General features: G+C 44.7%; 1 protein-coding gene across 1 annotated transcript in view; it reads left to right on the forward strand.

Annotated features, from left to right (window-relative positions):
- Positions 1–10,478: 10,478 nt before the first annotated feature.
- Positions 10,479–16,499, forward strand: part of LOC309555556 (pentraxin fusion protein-like) — a gene marked incomplete at its 3' end in the record, with an annotated part of 59,873 nt that continues 53,852 nt past the window's right edge. Inside the window, exon 1 of the mRNA XM_082257619.1 lies at positions 10,479–10,553. Within this exon, the coding sequence (XP_082113745.1) occupies positions 10,481–10,553 (73 nt within the window). The 5' untranslated portion in view covers positions 10,479–10,480. The remainder of the gene's footprint in view (positions 10,554–16,499) is intronic.

A 16,499-nucleotide genomic window follows, 5' to 3' on the forward strand; every position in this document is an offset into this window, starting at 1 on the left:
GGTTTCAACAGAAAATTCTGTCTACCTATGTAGTCATAAATAAGTGGAAAACTGACGTTCTTTTAGATAAGACTCAGTCAGCCTGACGCTATACCAGATGTTAAGGGGGGTGATGTCTTCTTTCTTATCTGTATTTAACAATGGACAATAGTTCAGTGTATTCTATCAGACATTTAAACTATATAAGTTGTAAAGATACATTACATCGTATGTAAGAAAATATTAACAATAATTATGACATCCGGTTCCGGAGCCAGATGTGAGGGAGCAGGAAGTAGCGGCTCCGGACACATCGTTGTAAAAAACCTGCCAATCCGCCCAATCGGTGAGTCCGCGGCACCCCCCGCAGGCTCTACCAATTAGGGGAACACCCCTTGGACAAATATCTGGTCCACGGACCTCCCGCAGCTCCTCCGTCCGACTGCACGGACTGTTCTTCTGCCGCCTCACAGACAGGCAAGATGGCGGAGGGCGCGGCCCTACATCCCAGCCAGCATCCACCCGGACCTAGCTATGCCGCAGTTGTGGCCACCCCCGCAGCCACTAGCGCGGTGTCACCGGAACATTACAGTGGCATAGCTCAAGCTGTCGCAGCCCTGCTATCCCCAACGATCACAGAAGCTGTTGATAAAGCTATGGCTGCAGGCATTGCTCAGATCAGGAAGGATCTGAGTGAACATGCATTCGGCCTCACTGAGCTTGAGAGTAGGGTGACTGACATAGAGGAAGAAACACAGGCATCTTTCCATTCTGAGAAACAATTCAAACAGAAGCAACAATATCTCTTGGACAAAGTGGATGATCTAGAAAATCGTTCACGCAGAAATAACCTGCGCATAATAGGTCTTCCGGAATCATTTGGTGCGGATTCCCTGATGGAACTGTGTTCTCAGCGAGTACCTCAGGCCTTGGGACTCACAGCCCCCTGCATTGCTGAACGGGCACACCGAGTGGGACCCCCCCCTCTAATGAAAGGTGCCCTCCATGCCCAGTGATAGTGAAATACCTGAATTTTGCTGACAGGAATAATTTGATGAAATCCTACCGCAACTCCAAAGCTCTGCAAATTGACGGCCATAAATTACTGCTGTTTGGGGATTACTCACAGGAGGTCTCCTGCCGCCATAAGGCCCTACAACCAATCTGTAACGCCCTCTATCAGCAGGGTATAAAGTTCACTCTGGCTTATCCTGCGACTTTGCGATTCACAGATTCGACAGGCCTCTCCAAGTCCTTCACCCACCCGGATGACGCCTGGGATTACCTTAATTCCCACCTGAGACTGCCGATGGACACCTCCGCACCACCTGCACAGTCTTCTGCCAGGTACCAACAACCCAGAGATCAACGGAGCCCCCGCAAGGAGCCTGCTAAAAAACTGCGACTCACTGATCTTTCCGGGAAGTACAATCCTGTGTGACCTACGTTAAAGTTGGCGAACCCCATCTATGTTCCTCGGTCCGTTTTCTGTTTTATTTTGCTCCATCAACGTGCTAAGGATTGTCAATGGGAGCCCCTGAAGCCACTGCTTAGTTGCATTTTCACCCGCCTGTAACATCCCTAGCGGTTTTTACTACCCCTCTACCTATCTACAGGTGGGGTCGAACATCCTAGATGGCATGCCCATGTCTCGTTCTCACCCCCTACCGTACATTGATGGATTGGTTCGTATATCTAGGCTCTTGTTAGATTATATGAAATGTTTTGCCTGACTATTTTCTTTTACCCACCTCCTCACAGGGTGCTACCGTGGATAGTCTGCTCCCTTACAGCTGGTTGTGGTCACTCTGCTGTTGTTGGAGATGTCTGGGCTGGACCTCATCTACACTCTCATCTACCTGTGGATGGGGCTGTGGACTCGCCGCTTGGGCCAGATCGTCGACCTTCCCCGGTAGCGCTGCTGTAGGCGATAGTCACATGTGGGAAGAAGCGAAGTTCAGGCTTCCATGGACACGTAAGTGTCTTTTCACTGCTCTGTATTGTTTGATTTCTGTTGTACAAGCTCTGCCAATTTTCCATCCACCTATCCCTACTCCCTTACACCATCGCCCAATTTTTTTATACACCTTTCCAAATACAACGCTCTGCAATTTTACTCACTACACAGTACGCAATTTTAACTCTACAACATCTGCATCATTTTACTTGTTTAACACACACCTATGGTTAGGATCATTTCATGGAACGTTAAGGGCCTATGATCCCCCCATAAACGAATGGCGATCCTTCGCCATCTGAAATGACTTTGTGCAGAAATTGCAGTCCTTCAAGAGACTCATCTCTCTGAACAGGACTTTAAACGTATGCAGAAACACTGGGTAGGCCAGGTTTTGGGCTCTCCCGCAGTTAAGGGGAAGGCAGGTGTTTTTGTCCTCATCCACAAGCACTTCACCGGCACTGTCCTTTCCTTCATTGCTATCACTTAGTCCTCTGGTTCGAAGGAATGGGTTCTGGCAACTACTTATGCTCCCAATTCCCCATCAAAACAATACTTTCAAGGCATTGCCCCCCAATTAGCATGTTCCCTTCATGTCCCGTTAATCCTTGCAGGTGATATGAACACAGTCATGGATGAAAGGGAAGACAGGGCACGTCCGACATCTCACCGCCCGTTGGATAGAACTCCCCACCCCAGCCACTTGGCCGCTTTTGCAGAACATGTCCAACTTACGGATATATGGCGCCTCCTGCACCCTACGGGACGTGACTTCACTTTCTTTTCTAACCCACACAACTCCCTCTCCCGCATTGATTATTTCTTCACTAATTCCCTCTCACAACCCTTGATCACGGATTCCACAATTTACGACATAGCAATTTATGACCACGCCCCAGTGTCAATTGACCTCTTGGAAGCATTCCCCAAGCCACCCTCAAGTAGCTGGCGGTTCCCGTCCTTCCTGGCAAGCGACGCTCAACTAGCGACGATAATTGAGAACACCTGGCAGGAATTTGAACACACTAATGCTTCTCACACCTCCAATCCTGCTTTGTTTTGGGAAACAGGGAAGGCTGTGTTGAGGGGTCGTATTCTCTCTTACACCACCGGCCGCAAGCGGGTCATCAAAAAGCATATGTTGATGCAAGTACCCAGCTACGCCTCGCACACTTGGCTCTATCTCAATCCAATACCCAATCTAACAGACAAAAATGGCAAGAGGCGAAATTAGTTTTTGATACTTGGGCGGCGGCGCAGGAGAGGTTATACTCTTTCATCCAGGATCTCCAATACCACAAATATGGCAATAAACCAGGCAAACTGCTATCCAAATTATGCAAAAGTCCGTTCACTCCTACACACATTAGGGCGCTGAAATCAAGTGCTGGCACACTGACTACCTCACCGACGGAAATAGCTGCTTCCCTTTCCAACTTCTTCTCAGACCTCTACAGTTTGGAGAGACATGACACCCAAGCCGCTGAATCTTGGCTGGCTTCTGTAACCCTCCCCACTATTACGGAAGACCAACTTTCCCTTCTGAATGCCCCAATTTCTTTGGAGGAAATCAAATCCACCATAGCAAAATTGCCATCAGGTAAAGTGCCCGGTCCCGACGGCTTCACCTCTGACTTTTACAAAGCGCCGGTAGACACTATAGCGCCGACCCTTCAATCACTGTATCAACATGTTCTGGAGGGCCATCCCTATTTCCCCACGGGCCTCCAGGCACACGTCAAATTGATACCTAAACCCGGTAAGGATCCAACCGAACCAGGATCCTATCGGCCCATCTCACTTCTAAATCTAGACTGTAAAATACTATCCAAAATCATAGCCAATAGGCTTGCCCCTATCATGCCCACCTTGATCCACCCTGCCCAAGCCAGCTTCACCTCTGGCAGGTCAGCAACGGCCAATATCAGAAAGGTTCTAGCAGCCCTGGAAGCGTCCCAAGCTCACCCCTTGTCCGACATGGCCATTATCTCTCTAGACGCTGAGAAGGCCTTTGATAGGGTGGACATTGATTGGCTCCATTTGGTCATACAACGTTTCGGGTTCCGGGTCCCTTTGTCCACCTTATTAAAGCCATGTACACAAACCCATCTGTGTTGTGGCCAACGGTCATGTTTCTGCACCGTTCTCCCTACGCCGGGGAACCAGACAGGGATGCCCACTGTCCCCACTATTGTTCAACTTGGCTCTAGAACCCCTTGCCAGCTACATTCTTCACCATCCTGATCTCCATGGTATCCGTATAGGCGACTCTGATTTACGCATAGCCCTATTTGCTGATGACATACTCATATTTACATCTGACCCTGTCAGGGACTCCAAATTAGTCCATGAAATATTTAATGACTTCCGCCTCTGTTCCGGTCTAAAGATAAACTTTTCCAAAAGCGAACTCCTCCCTCTCCGTCACGCCACACATAATCCCTGGCCTTCCACACCTCTCTTTTCTATAGCTAAGTCCTCTATCATGTACTTGGGCATCAAAATTGGCCGCAACCCTTCGTCTATATACCACCTGAATATCCCACCTACTATTTCTAAAATAATATCTTCGTTAGACACATGGATGGGCCTCCCCCTCTCCCTCTTCGGCTGGATGTCATTTGTATAAGATGGTGGGCTTCCCCAAATTGCTATATCCTCTCCAGACGATTCCTCTTCTGGTGAGGCATGCGGATATGCAAAAGTTAACTAGAGCTGTATCCAACTTCATATGGCAAGGCAAAAGGCCCCGCATTGCCCTCCAGAAACTGTATCTGCCGAGGAGGGAGGGTGGGGTGGCACTCCCCAATGCTCGATTGTACAACCTTGCATGTGTGTTCAGAGTAGGGCTGGATTGGATTGGCAAAGCTTCTAGATATTCTAATCTCCTACTAGAATCCCACCAGTCCTCACCTTATGACCTGGCTGCCATATTACATTGTAAACACAGTGCCCTACCACCCGCACTGAAGAACAATGTCCTAATTAGAGACACCAACATAGCTTGGAGGGAAATCCACCGCAAAAACCGATCTTCACCCACCATGTCTCATCATCTCCCTATCTGTGGACATCCTCTCTTCCTCACCTTATGACCTGGCTGCCATATTACATTGTAAACACAGTGCCCTACCACCCGCACTGAAGAACAATGTCCTAATTAGAGACACCAACATAGCTTGGAGGGAAATCCACCGCAAAAACCGATCTTCACCCACCATGTCTCATCATCTCCCTATCTGTGGACATCCTCTCTTCACACAGGCGCGGTATTACCTACCTTTCCGGGACTGGCACACCAGGGGTCTTCACCATTTCTCACAATTGCTTGATCCCGTCCAGGGTACACCTTTACCCATCTCAGTGATTAGGGAGCGTTTTCACCTTCTGAAGGGACACACTCTGGGAATCTTGCAAGCTATCAGCTTCGTAGTCAAAACTTGTCCCGACCCTTTACTTCGGTTTCAACCTACCCTGGTCGACCAATTTCTGGACCAAGGCCTCCACAAAATTTCGGACATATATAAAATTCTCCTGTCTTCCCCGGATATCAGCAAATCTTCTTTTCATAACTCCACCTGGGCCAAAGACTTCCCTAATCCTGACGCCCACTCACTTATTTTGTCAGGCTACTTGGCCACTCACAAAGCCATCACCAATGAATTTTGGAGGGAGCAACAGTTCAAGATTATGCAACGCAACTATGTCCCATTCTCCAGAAACTCCCATCCTACTCATTCGACTGGCTGTCCGCTCTGCAATGCCCCCAAACCTACTCTTGCGCACAGACTCTGGTCATGCCCACGTATCTCCGCCTTTTGGACCTCAGTGGAAGCCTATGTTACTACCAAAATGGGTCTGACACCCCTAAAAGATCCTTACGCACTCCTCTTTGGACACCTGGACTCTTCTATCATCAACCTGCCTAAGAGCCAAGGCTCCATCATCAAAACGCATAAAACATGGCTCTTAACCTGCTATATGATAGCCAGAAGAACTATCCTGGCCAATTGGATACGCGACTTGCCTCCAACCCTAACCGAAGCGATCTCGGGCCTGCAACAATTACAAGCCAAGGAAGTCCTCGAGCTTACAACTGCCTCGTCTCCCAATCTTGTCAAGTTCAATCGCAAGTGGAACTCTTTCTTGCACACATTGCCGCCTGGATGTTCTTCATAGATGACCAGTAGCTCCCACTTATGCCAAAGATCCTCTACGGTTTGAATTACCGCTTGCTTGAATACTTCAGTACTCTGGTCACCATCTCTTTTAATGTTTATATCTACACCGCCGCATTTGGCACTTGCTGAGATATCCATCTGCTATTCAGCTGGTATCCCTATTACCTTGCGCTTCTCCAGATTGGGACTCCCCATCCACATGAGTTGTCTCGAGAGGTCTAGGCAATAGCTTGATTCCTTTCTCCTAACCATTTGTCAGATTTTATGTACCTAGTATGCTGTGTTATACTTTACTGCTAGTTAATGCGTTGACTTGCTATCATGCGATGGTGTTCCTCTCTTCTCTTCTCTTCTCTTCTCTTCTCTTCTCTTCTCTTCTCTTCTCTTCTCTTCTCTTCTCTTCTCTTCTCTTCTCTTCTCTTCTCTTCTCTTCTCATCCTCTCTCTGCTCTTCTTTCATTCCCCTCTCTCCCTCCCCCTCCCACCTCTCTTCTCCCACTCAGCCCCCCCTCCCCTCTTTACCTGCACACTCTATTCCCCCCCCCCCCATCCCACCCTACTATTTCACTGCTAGATGCAATGCATATTTATGGTCTGTTGCCTCCCATCAGGTCCACATATCGAGGCTACGGGCCCAAATCTATGAGAACTGTTCAGGACGCCTACTTTGGTTTATTACTTGATTTTTGATTTACATGATACTGTTTATTGTGTATTCTGCATTGCATTGTTTGTGCAAATTCTGTTCATTTCTTGAAAAAACCTCAATAAAATATGTTTAAAAAAAAAAAAAAAAACAATAATTATGTCATTATATTATGTAAAATATATACATATTTAGAAATGCTCTGTATACCATATTTTGGGTTTATATTCTTGCTAAATAATAGTCTTACTTAAGTTGAACTAATTACTTAATTTTAAGGTATATAAAGGAGTGTTTATGTAAGTTTCTGTTTAAGTTTTTATGGCCATATAAATCCTCCAATCCTAGCCTAAAGGCCCGTACACACGTAGCGATTGTTAGTAAGATGCTTCCGACAACCGACTGCGACTTTTCGACCAAACAGAATCTGGTGTGCAGGCATTAAAATTTTTGTTGGCCAACACCAGAACGGCCGATTGTTCGCCAGTCAGTACAGAATTCGGCCGACAAACAGCAGATGAGCAAGACTGGGCATGCTCAGAGAAGAAAAAACACACGGAAAGTTAACCATCACATGACATCACTTCTGCAGTCGGCTGTTGTTGGCCGACAAAATTCGTGTGCAGTCTTTAGCACTTTTCAACCGACAGGACAGCACCAGACAAAAGACGGCCAATAGTTCGGCCGACATTCGCTACGTGTGTACGGGGCTTTAGAGTCTGAAGTGTATGACAGAATTCAAATAATTAATGGATCTTCACTAGTCAGAGGTCAAAAGGTTATCAGTTAATAATAATAGTATTATTATTCTATATACTGAATTTAAAGAATAATACAATACTGCCCCCGTTGGCACTGCTACTAAATGCAGTCTTGGGGTAACTCAGTATTTTTCCAATAAATATATATACTGTATTAAAAATATATCTTCATAAATGGCTTTACCAGATCCAATCCCTGCCAGGGTACATGATGGAGATATTAGATGGACATGTATATATATTATGAGAGTATGGACAGGTTTTTATGTTTTTTTTATGAATTTTCTTAAATATAAAGAAATTATCATTTAATTCTAATATCCAAAATACTGGAGGCGTGCCAATGACATCACCAGTTAATGGATAAAATCCAACCAATGGGGATAATGTTCCTCCTTCTGGGTTTAACTTATGGTAATTTTACTGGTCCTTTGTTCAATACAATATAAAAAGGAGACCCCAGATGTAATAGGACACATTACATTACTGACAACATTCATTACACCTACAACATACACACTACTCACATCCATACATATACTCATCTATACATACTCCATCTTGCTCCATCATTTATCTGAAACTTTGAAGGACGCTAGGCAAAACTCCTCCCTAACTGGCCAGCATTTTGGGAATGTAGCCATCTTAAGGACTCTGGTAACTACCATTTAGGCTAGCAGCCATTTTAAGTGTGGTAAATATACCTTGCTGTTTGTTTGTTTATTATTTAACAATTGTTTATTTCTTTCCTTATATGTTTTAAATTGCATATTTAAGGGTAATGAGATTACAATCCCAGCCATATAAACCATGGTGGATTTTTCTCTAGAAGCTGATTTTTGTTTTATACATTTTTATTAATATCAGATTTAGCGCATATTGGCGATTTAGTCTCCCGTTTTGCATAGCCTGTTCTCACTTCATCTGCAGCAAAGTGACTGTCGGCTGCGCAATTCGCAGACAATTGTGGTCTGTTTGTATAGAAAACTTATCTATGGTTTATGCTGTACCTGGGGAAAAGGTAATCTTGCTTTATTTTTACATTCATTATTGAGCTACATATCACATTGCATTTATCGTTTTAAGTTTGTATTTTATGTAAGGTTATCTCTTTGTGTCATCTCAAGTTTAATCATTTATTGTGAATACATGTCTTGTGAATAAATATTCTTATATATTCCCTACTGTAGACTGTTTTCACGAAGATTGGTATATGCTGTTAAAAATAAATTAATCGATTAAAAAGATTTCGTTACATATTGATTTGTGGAAATAAGTTGAGATTCTCCTACCTTACAGATCTTTGCTTATTTACATAAAAAGACACGGTTATATTCAGAGCAGTATAAATATTCTGACAATTGTTAGTCCCCCCCAGTACCTGGTCTGGATGCCGTCTTCTACCTGGGGCCTGGCTGCAGTGTTTGTCCTGTACGTGGTTCTTCCTGGAGCTGGGAGCCCGGGACCAGCTGAGCATCACTTGTACACCTGCTCCACTCCTTTCCTCCTGAGCACCACTGAGCTGGGCAACTAGGGCTGGAAGGAACTAGGGGGGCGAGGTAGAGCGGGCGGGGGCTCCCAAATCCTGTCCACCAATTAGAAAATCCCCCACTGTGCAGCTATTTAGAAATAAAATGTCTCTGGACCCCCTGTGTTCAGTGGGAGCGGGGGACAGTAAGTGGACTATTTCAAGTTTGGGTGGATTCATTTGCCACAGCGTTCCCAGCCTGTCGTGGTGTATTCATATTGAGGAGGCCGGGCTTCAACTGTGTAGTGCACTGCGGCAGATTAATCCACCTAAACCCAAAATTTATAAAATAGTCTGCTTACTGTCCCCTGCTCCCACTGAACACAGGGGGCCCAGAGATGTTTTTCTAAATAGCTGCACAGCGGGGGACTATCTAATTGGTGGAGAGGAATTGGGAGTCCCCGCTCCTCCTGCTGAGATGAGAGATGGTACAGAAGGACTGGTAGTCCCCCCTTTTCAGCGTCCCTGCATAGTAGAATATATATCGTTAAATGCAGGTGACTAAAAGCTCAGGCTGTCAGTTAATCAATAAATCTCTAATAGAGACCTGTAATTCTAACACCATTTGTATATTTGGTTCTTGTTAAAAATTTTAATATTTGTATATTTTAATTCATCCCAAAGGTGTTCTATCAGATTGAGGACTGTGCAGGCCAGTCAAATTCCTCCACCCCGAACTCGCTCATCCATGTCTTTATGGACCTTGCTTTGCGCACTGGTGCGCAGTCATGTTGGAACAGTAAGGGGCCATTCCCAAACTGTTGCCACAGAGTTGGGAGCATGAAATTGTCCGAAATGTCTTGGTATGCTGATGCCCTAAGAGTTCTGTTCACTGGAATTAAAGGGCCAAGCTCAACCCCTGAAAAACAACCCCACACCATAATGCCCCCTACACCAAACAATTTGGACCAGTGCATAAAGCAAAGTCCATAAAGACATAGATGAATGAGTTTGGGGTAGAGGAACTTGACTGACCTGCACGAGTCCTGACCTCAAACCCGATAGAACACCTTCGGTATGAATGAATTAGAGCGGAGACTGCGAGCCAGGCCACCTCGTCCAACATCAGTGCTTGACCTCACAAATGCGCTTCTGAAAGAATAGCCAAACATTCCCATAGACACATTCCTAAATCTTGTGGACAGCCTTCCCAGAAGAGTTTAAGCTCTTTTAGCTACAAAGGGTGGACCAACTCAATATTGAACCCTAAGGACTAAGACTGGGATGCCACTTAAGTTTATGTGCGTGTAAAGGCAGGCGTACCAATACTTTTGACAAAGTAGTGTATGTAAAATGACATATCTGATCCAAACAGGATTTATTTTAATACGGGTACAAGGTATTTTCCAAGGACCAGAGATGAAACCGAGATGTAGAATCACCTTTTCTTGTAACATATTATGGTAACTCACTCTCTGTCTTCTCCAGAATGAAGACTCTGGTGGCTTTGGTTTTGCTGATGTTGTTGGGTCTGGCTTGGTGCTGCAGCCCTCCACCTGGAGGTAAGAATAATATAAAGGTAAAAAAAAAAACATAATCTGGACAGTAGATTGACTGTCCGGGGAGGATGTAATGAAAGTACCGTCAAACTTACATTTTGCAGGAGAGGTCTCCTTATATTGGGAGATACAGTGAGTGGGATCTTATTGTGAGTTGTTATACCTTGGTGCTTTATGCTTTTATATAATACATGGTCTTAAGATAGGGACATGGCTATTGTGCTGTTAGTTAGATATTTTATATCAACAATAATGGTAAAGCATTATATGGAAACCATCTGTACAAGTCTAGTAATGGTGTCCCTTTTCTTAGTTTTGTAGACATCAAAGCAGAATTCAAGTCTAGAACTAAGCTTAATACTGCTCCTACCCCTTCTAACTCCTATTCTACCTACTCCTTAGAAGGATTATGGATATTTTTACCTATTCTCAGAGCGTTCTGGTCCAGTCACATGATCTTCTCAACGGTCAGCTTCGGGGTAGAAGAGAGCGCCCCCAATGGATGAGATGGCTGAGCACTGAAGTTAGCTATTGGCTTACTAAGGGGCATCCGTTGTGGGCTGTCTCTCCTCTCCCCTGAAGCTGACTGCTGGGAGCCAATCATGTGACAAGAACAGAGTGCCTTAAAAGTAGGTAGGTCATTTGAATCTTTCTTCTACAGAGTAGTTAGTGTGGGTGCTGAATGAGGAATGGGAGCCATTTCAGGATTGATTAGTTCTAAACATGAATTCCACTTTAAAGTATTCAGGTTCATCCTACAAACTTTCATTTTATAATTTTTTTTTTAATTTTGTCCCCTAACACTTACTTTTTATATCTGAAAAGCTTCTTCCTCCTTACTGCTGCTTCCCTGAACTTCTGGTCAGGTGCTAGTGCACTGTACACATCATCAAAAGGTCATATAATATAGTTACAGTATATGCATAGGTGTATGCAGCCTATAGCATTAGGGCGTGCACCCCAAAGCTCAAACACACATGGGTGTGTGTGTACAGTGCTTTGCAAAAGTATTCGGCCCCCTTGACCTTTTCAACCTTTTGCCACATTTCAGGCTTCAAACATAAAGATATAAAACTGTAATTTTTTGTGAAGAATCAACAACAAGTGGGACACAATCATGAAGTGGAATGAAATTTATTGGATATTTCAAACTTATTTAACAAATAAAAAATTGAAAAATTGGGCATGTAAAATTATTCAGCCCCTTTAAGTTAATACTTTGTAGCGCCACCTTTTGCTGCGATTACAGCTGTAAGTCGCTTGGGGTATGTCTCTATCGAGAGACTGAAATTTTTGCCCATTCCTCCTTGCAAAACAGCTCAAGCTCAGTGAGGTTGGATGGAGAGCGTTTGTGAACAGCAGTTTTCAGTTCTTTCCACAGATTCTCGATTGGATTCAGGTCTGGATTTTGACTTGGCCATTCTAACAGCTGGATATGTTTATTTGTGAACCATTCCATTGTAGATTTTGCTTTATGTTTTGGATCATTGTCTTGTTGGAAGACAAATCTCCGTCCCAATCTCAGGTCTTTTGCAGACTCCATCAGGTTTTCTTCCAGAATGGTCCTGTATTTGGCTCCATCCATCTTCCCATCGATTTTAACCATCTTCCCTGTCCCTGCTGAAGAAAAGCAGGCCCAAACCATGATGCTGCCACCACCATGTTTGACAGTGGGGATGGTGTGTTCAGGGTGATGAGCTGTGTTGCTTTTACGCCAAACATTACCTTTTGCATCGTTGCCAAAAAGTTTGATTTTGCTTTCATCTGACCAGAGCACCTTCTTCCACATGTTTGGTGTGTCTCCCAGGTGGCTTGTGGCAAACTTTAAACAACACTTTTTATGGATATCTTTAAGAAATGGCTTTCTTCTTGCCCCTCTTCCATAAAGGCCAGATTTGTGCAGTATATGACTGATTGTTGTCCTATGGACAGAGTCTCCCACCTCAGCTGTAGATCTCTGCAGTTCATCCAGAGTGATCATGGGCCTCTTGGCTGCATCTCTGATCAGTCTTCTCCTTGTATGAGCTGAAAGTTTAGAGGGACGGCCAGGTCTTCATAGATTTGCAGTGGTCTGATACTCCTTCCATTTCAATATTATCGCTTGCACAGTGCTCCTTGGGATGTTTAAAGCTTGGGAAATCTTTTTTTATCCAAATCCAGCTTTAAACTTCTCCACAACAGTATCTCGGACCTGCCTGGTGTGTTCCTTGTTCTTCATGATGCTCTCTGCGCTTGAAACGGCCCTAGTGCATCACCACTAAAACCATTTATTAAAATATTAAAAAGTATACAATATACTCCTAAAGCAGGTGTGATATTACACACATCAACTTTGCATATAAAATCTCTAAGGTAGCCAAGGTCCCATACGTAGCTAAATGGCATGCAGAGTGCCGCATGGGGCTGCTGTGGCTGGGCTGACGTGTTTCAGGGGCGAACCCCCTTCCTCAGAGCCAGAAAAGTAACTTTGTTGCTAGACATTAATGGCTGTGTGTTGAGTTATTTTCAGGGGACAGCAAATTTACACTGTTATACAAGCTGTACGCTCACTACTTTACATTGTAGCAAAGTGTCATTTCTTCAGTGTTGTTAAATGAAAAGATATAGTAAAATATTTACAAAAATGTGAGGGGTGTACTCACTTCTGTGAGATACTGTATATAAATATACACGGGGCGCCTGTCTTTACACGCACAGGAACTTCAATAGCACCCCAGTCTTAATCCGTAGGGTTCAATATTGAGTTGGCCCACCCTTTGCAGCTATAACAGCTTCAACTCTTCTGGGAAGGCTGTCAACAAGGTTTAGGAGTGTGTCTATTGGAATGTTTGACCACTCTTCCAGAAACACATTTTGTGAGGTCAGGCACTGATGTGGACAAGAAGGCTTGGCTCGCAGTCTCCTCTCTAATTCATCCAAAAGGTGTTCTATCAGGTTGAGGTCAGGACTCTGTGCAGGCCAGTCAAGTTCCTCCACCCCAAGCCTTTTCATTTGTGGAGGTCAAACCTCTTTTCCTCCAGTCGTAAAGAGTGCCTGCATTGCCCTCTGAAAAAGGGAAAAACTTTACAGCAAGTTTATAATATGGACCACTTATGTGATATCTCATCACCCTTAGCGCCCCTTTACACAAGCACATGTGTGACCAGCAATAAATTTTTCTCTCCACCCAAAGCTGCCAACCAATCTCTGGGGGAAGAGCAGGGAAATAACCCATTTATGGGGCTCCGAGCTCCCTGTGTGAGGTGGTGGAACGTCCTAGTGCAATACTGGCTGGGAGTGTACTTGTAAGGGTGGCTCCAGGGGATCAAGCAAAGAAATGGAGCCAAGCTGAAAGTGGCAGCAGTGTCTAGGGAAAATTTAATATGGACGTTAAAGTGAGATGACAGGAGGAAACCAGCAGGCAAGTGCAGATCTATGCTGCTCTACGTCATTTTAAATGGAGGTATAATAACACTTTAGCTTATCATTATTGCTACTATTGGTTATTAAAGCAGAACTTCAGTCCCTCTCCCAGATGGCTCCACTCCCCTACTTGGGTGCCACCACTATGGTGCAGATGCCCGTCCTTAAGGTCCTGCTAGTAGAGCCTGTCAGAACATCTGGGTACACACAGGGGATTTTCCACGCATGTGCAAAGACAAGAAAGGTTTCGGATTCTCTGGTAGTACAAACAAATGGCCACTGCCCTCACTTATAACTGGCCTTTGCAGCAAGGAGCACATGGAAAGGCAATGCATGCAAACCAAACCAAAGAAATTCCCGTATCAACTTACCAACCAGCCTGCAAACCAACTGAATTATCCTGTCTAACAGTATGTGTTAAAAACAGGGGGTTAGTTTGCACACATTTGCAAATTCATGCATAAGCTGCAGAGCTGCTCCAAGGCACCCCAGTCCTAACTCTAACCGAGAGCCTCCACAGTGGAAGCACATGAATTATAATGGGTCGGCAGAGGGCAGGTGAGCCTGGAGGGAGCCCATCCCACCCTAAAGGCACACGGACACAGTGGACACCCAGCATATAGCACAATGGCAGCAGAGGTGCCCTGGTAGAACGCGTGCGCAGATGGCTGGGGAATCTGGCGCATGCGCAGATGTGCCTCAGGGCTCTCTCAAGATCCAAGCACATCTATATACACGCAGGGGGCCGGGAGAAAGTCTCACCTAAGTGAGAAACATGGAAATGCTGCTTTGCAGCAAAAATAAAGATGGTTTGTAAGCGAGGGAGAGAGCAGGAGGCAGAGCAATAAAAGGTGATATTTAGGGTGAATGTCCCCTTTAAAAGCTTCCCACTTTTTTTTTTTCTTCCTTTTTTTCTTTCTTCTCCTTTAACTCAACATTTTATTGTTTTTCAAATACATTACATACTTATCTACAATACATCGACAACATTTACATCACCACTTCGCCCAGCCTCCCCCCATCCCAGCAAGAAATAAACAAGACACACATAAAAAAAGAAAAGAAAAAAAAAAAAAAAAAAAAAAAAACCCTTCCTTTAGAGGATGCACACCATGTGATTCCCTTAGTGCACTCTGGCCTTCTGCCCAAGAGAGAAAAAAAAAAAAAAAGAAGGGATCAAAATACCTTCTTCAATTTCCATTAGTGCACTTTGACCTTCGGCCCGACAGGCAGAAGGAGGTTTGTACTCTCCCAACAGTGAATAGGAACATAATGTAACACAAAAACAAAAACAACAAAAACATAAGAGGAGGGGAGGTGGAACCCTTCCCTACTCCCCCCCATGTCATATACCGTGAACATTTCACTCAGTTCGTGGGACCCCACATCAAAACACATTAATTGACCCCCCATGTCACCAGACCGCACAAATCCAAACTCATCCGTGAGCTACTACAAAAAAAAAAAAAAAAAAAACCACAAGCGCTGACAAAGAAATCGTTCCTCCTCGGCACAAGGAAGAAAGTCCTCCCCCTTCCTCTCCCCCCGTCCTTGACGGAGGGAGAGAGGAAGAGAGGAGAGGAAAAAAAAAAAAAAAAGGGGATGGGGGGAGAAAAATCCCTATCCCAGACAAGACATACACAACATATATTCCGGATAACCCGCCTAATTGTCAAACCTCCCAGAGCTACCTCCTCCACTGTCACACCAGGTATAGAGAGAGCAAGACAGAAGATCGCGGGAGAAAGGAGGAAAGAAGAAAAAAAAAAAAAAATTAAGAAAGTTAAAATTAAAATAAAAATGACCTCTCACCCGCCCTCTCCAGAACACCTCCCCCTCCCCCCCCCCCCCGCGCCCGCCCCCCTAACCTACTGCCTGTAAGTGTTCCTCTGAGCATGTGAACAGCGTCCAGGGTTGCCATCGTACCCTATGTCGCTCTTCCATACTTAACCGTGCTGCAGTTAATGATTCCATCCTCTGAATCTCCCTTATTTTGGAGAGCCACAAGCGTACTGTTGGGCTCTGTGTCTGTCCCCACATAGCTGGTATACAAGCCTTCGCTGCGTTCAATAAATGTATCAAAATAGAATTTCTATATCTTTTAATAGAGTTACTTGTACAATGTAGTAGGCACAATGCCGGATCTTCTCTTACCTTAATTATTGTTAATTTCTCAATTATTCGGGCCACCTCGTTCCAAAACTCCCCAATTGCTGAGCATGACCAAAATATGTGTAACAAAGTCCCCCCCACTTCTCCGCATCGCCAACATTTGTCCGAGTGTTTTCGATCCATTTTGTGCAGGATCCTCGGCACCCTATACCATCTGGTTAATACTTTATAACTAATCTCCTGATGTCTGCTGGCAATTGATGCTTTATGAGCGAGTCTCAGGATTTTGTTTACTTGTTGTTGATTGAGAGAGACAGCAAGATCTTTCTCCCATTTCTGCACAAAACTCGGGCGGCGTAAGTCCTGTGTACCCCCTAAAAGCGAGTACATGTAAGATAGTACATGCGGAATTCGCTCCCCACCCTCACATAAAGA

The sequence above is a fragment of the Pelophylax lessonae genome (assembly GCF_965119305.1).
Source record: "Pelophylax lessonae genome assembly, chromosome: 5".
Lineage (NCBI taxonomy): Eukaryota > Metazoa > Chordata > Amphibia > Anura > Ranidae > Pelophylax > Pelophylax lessonae.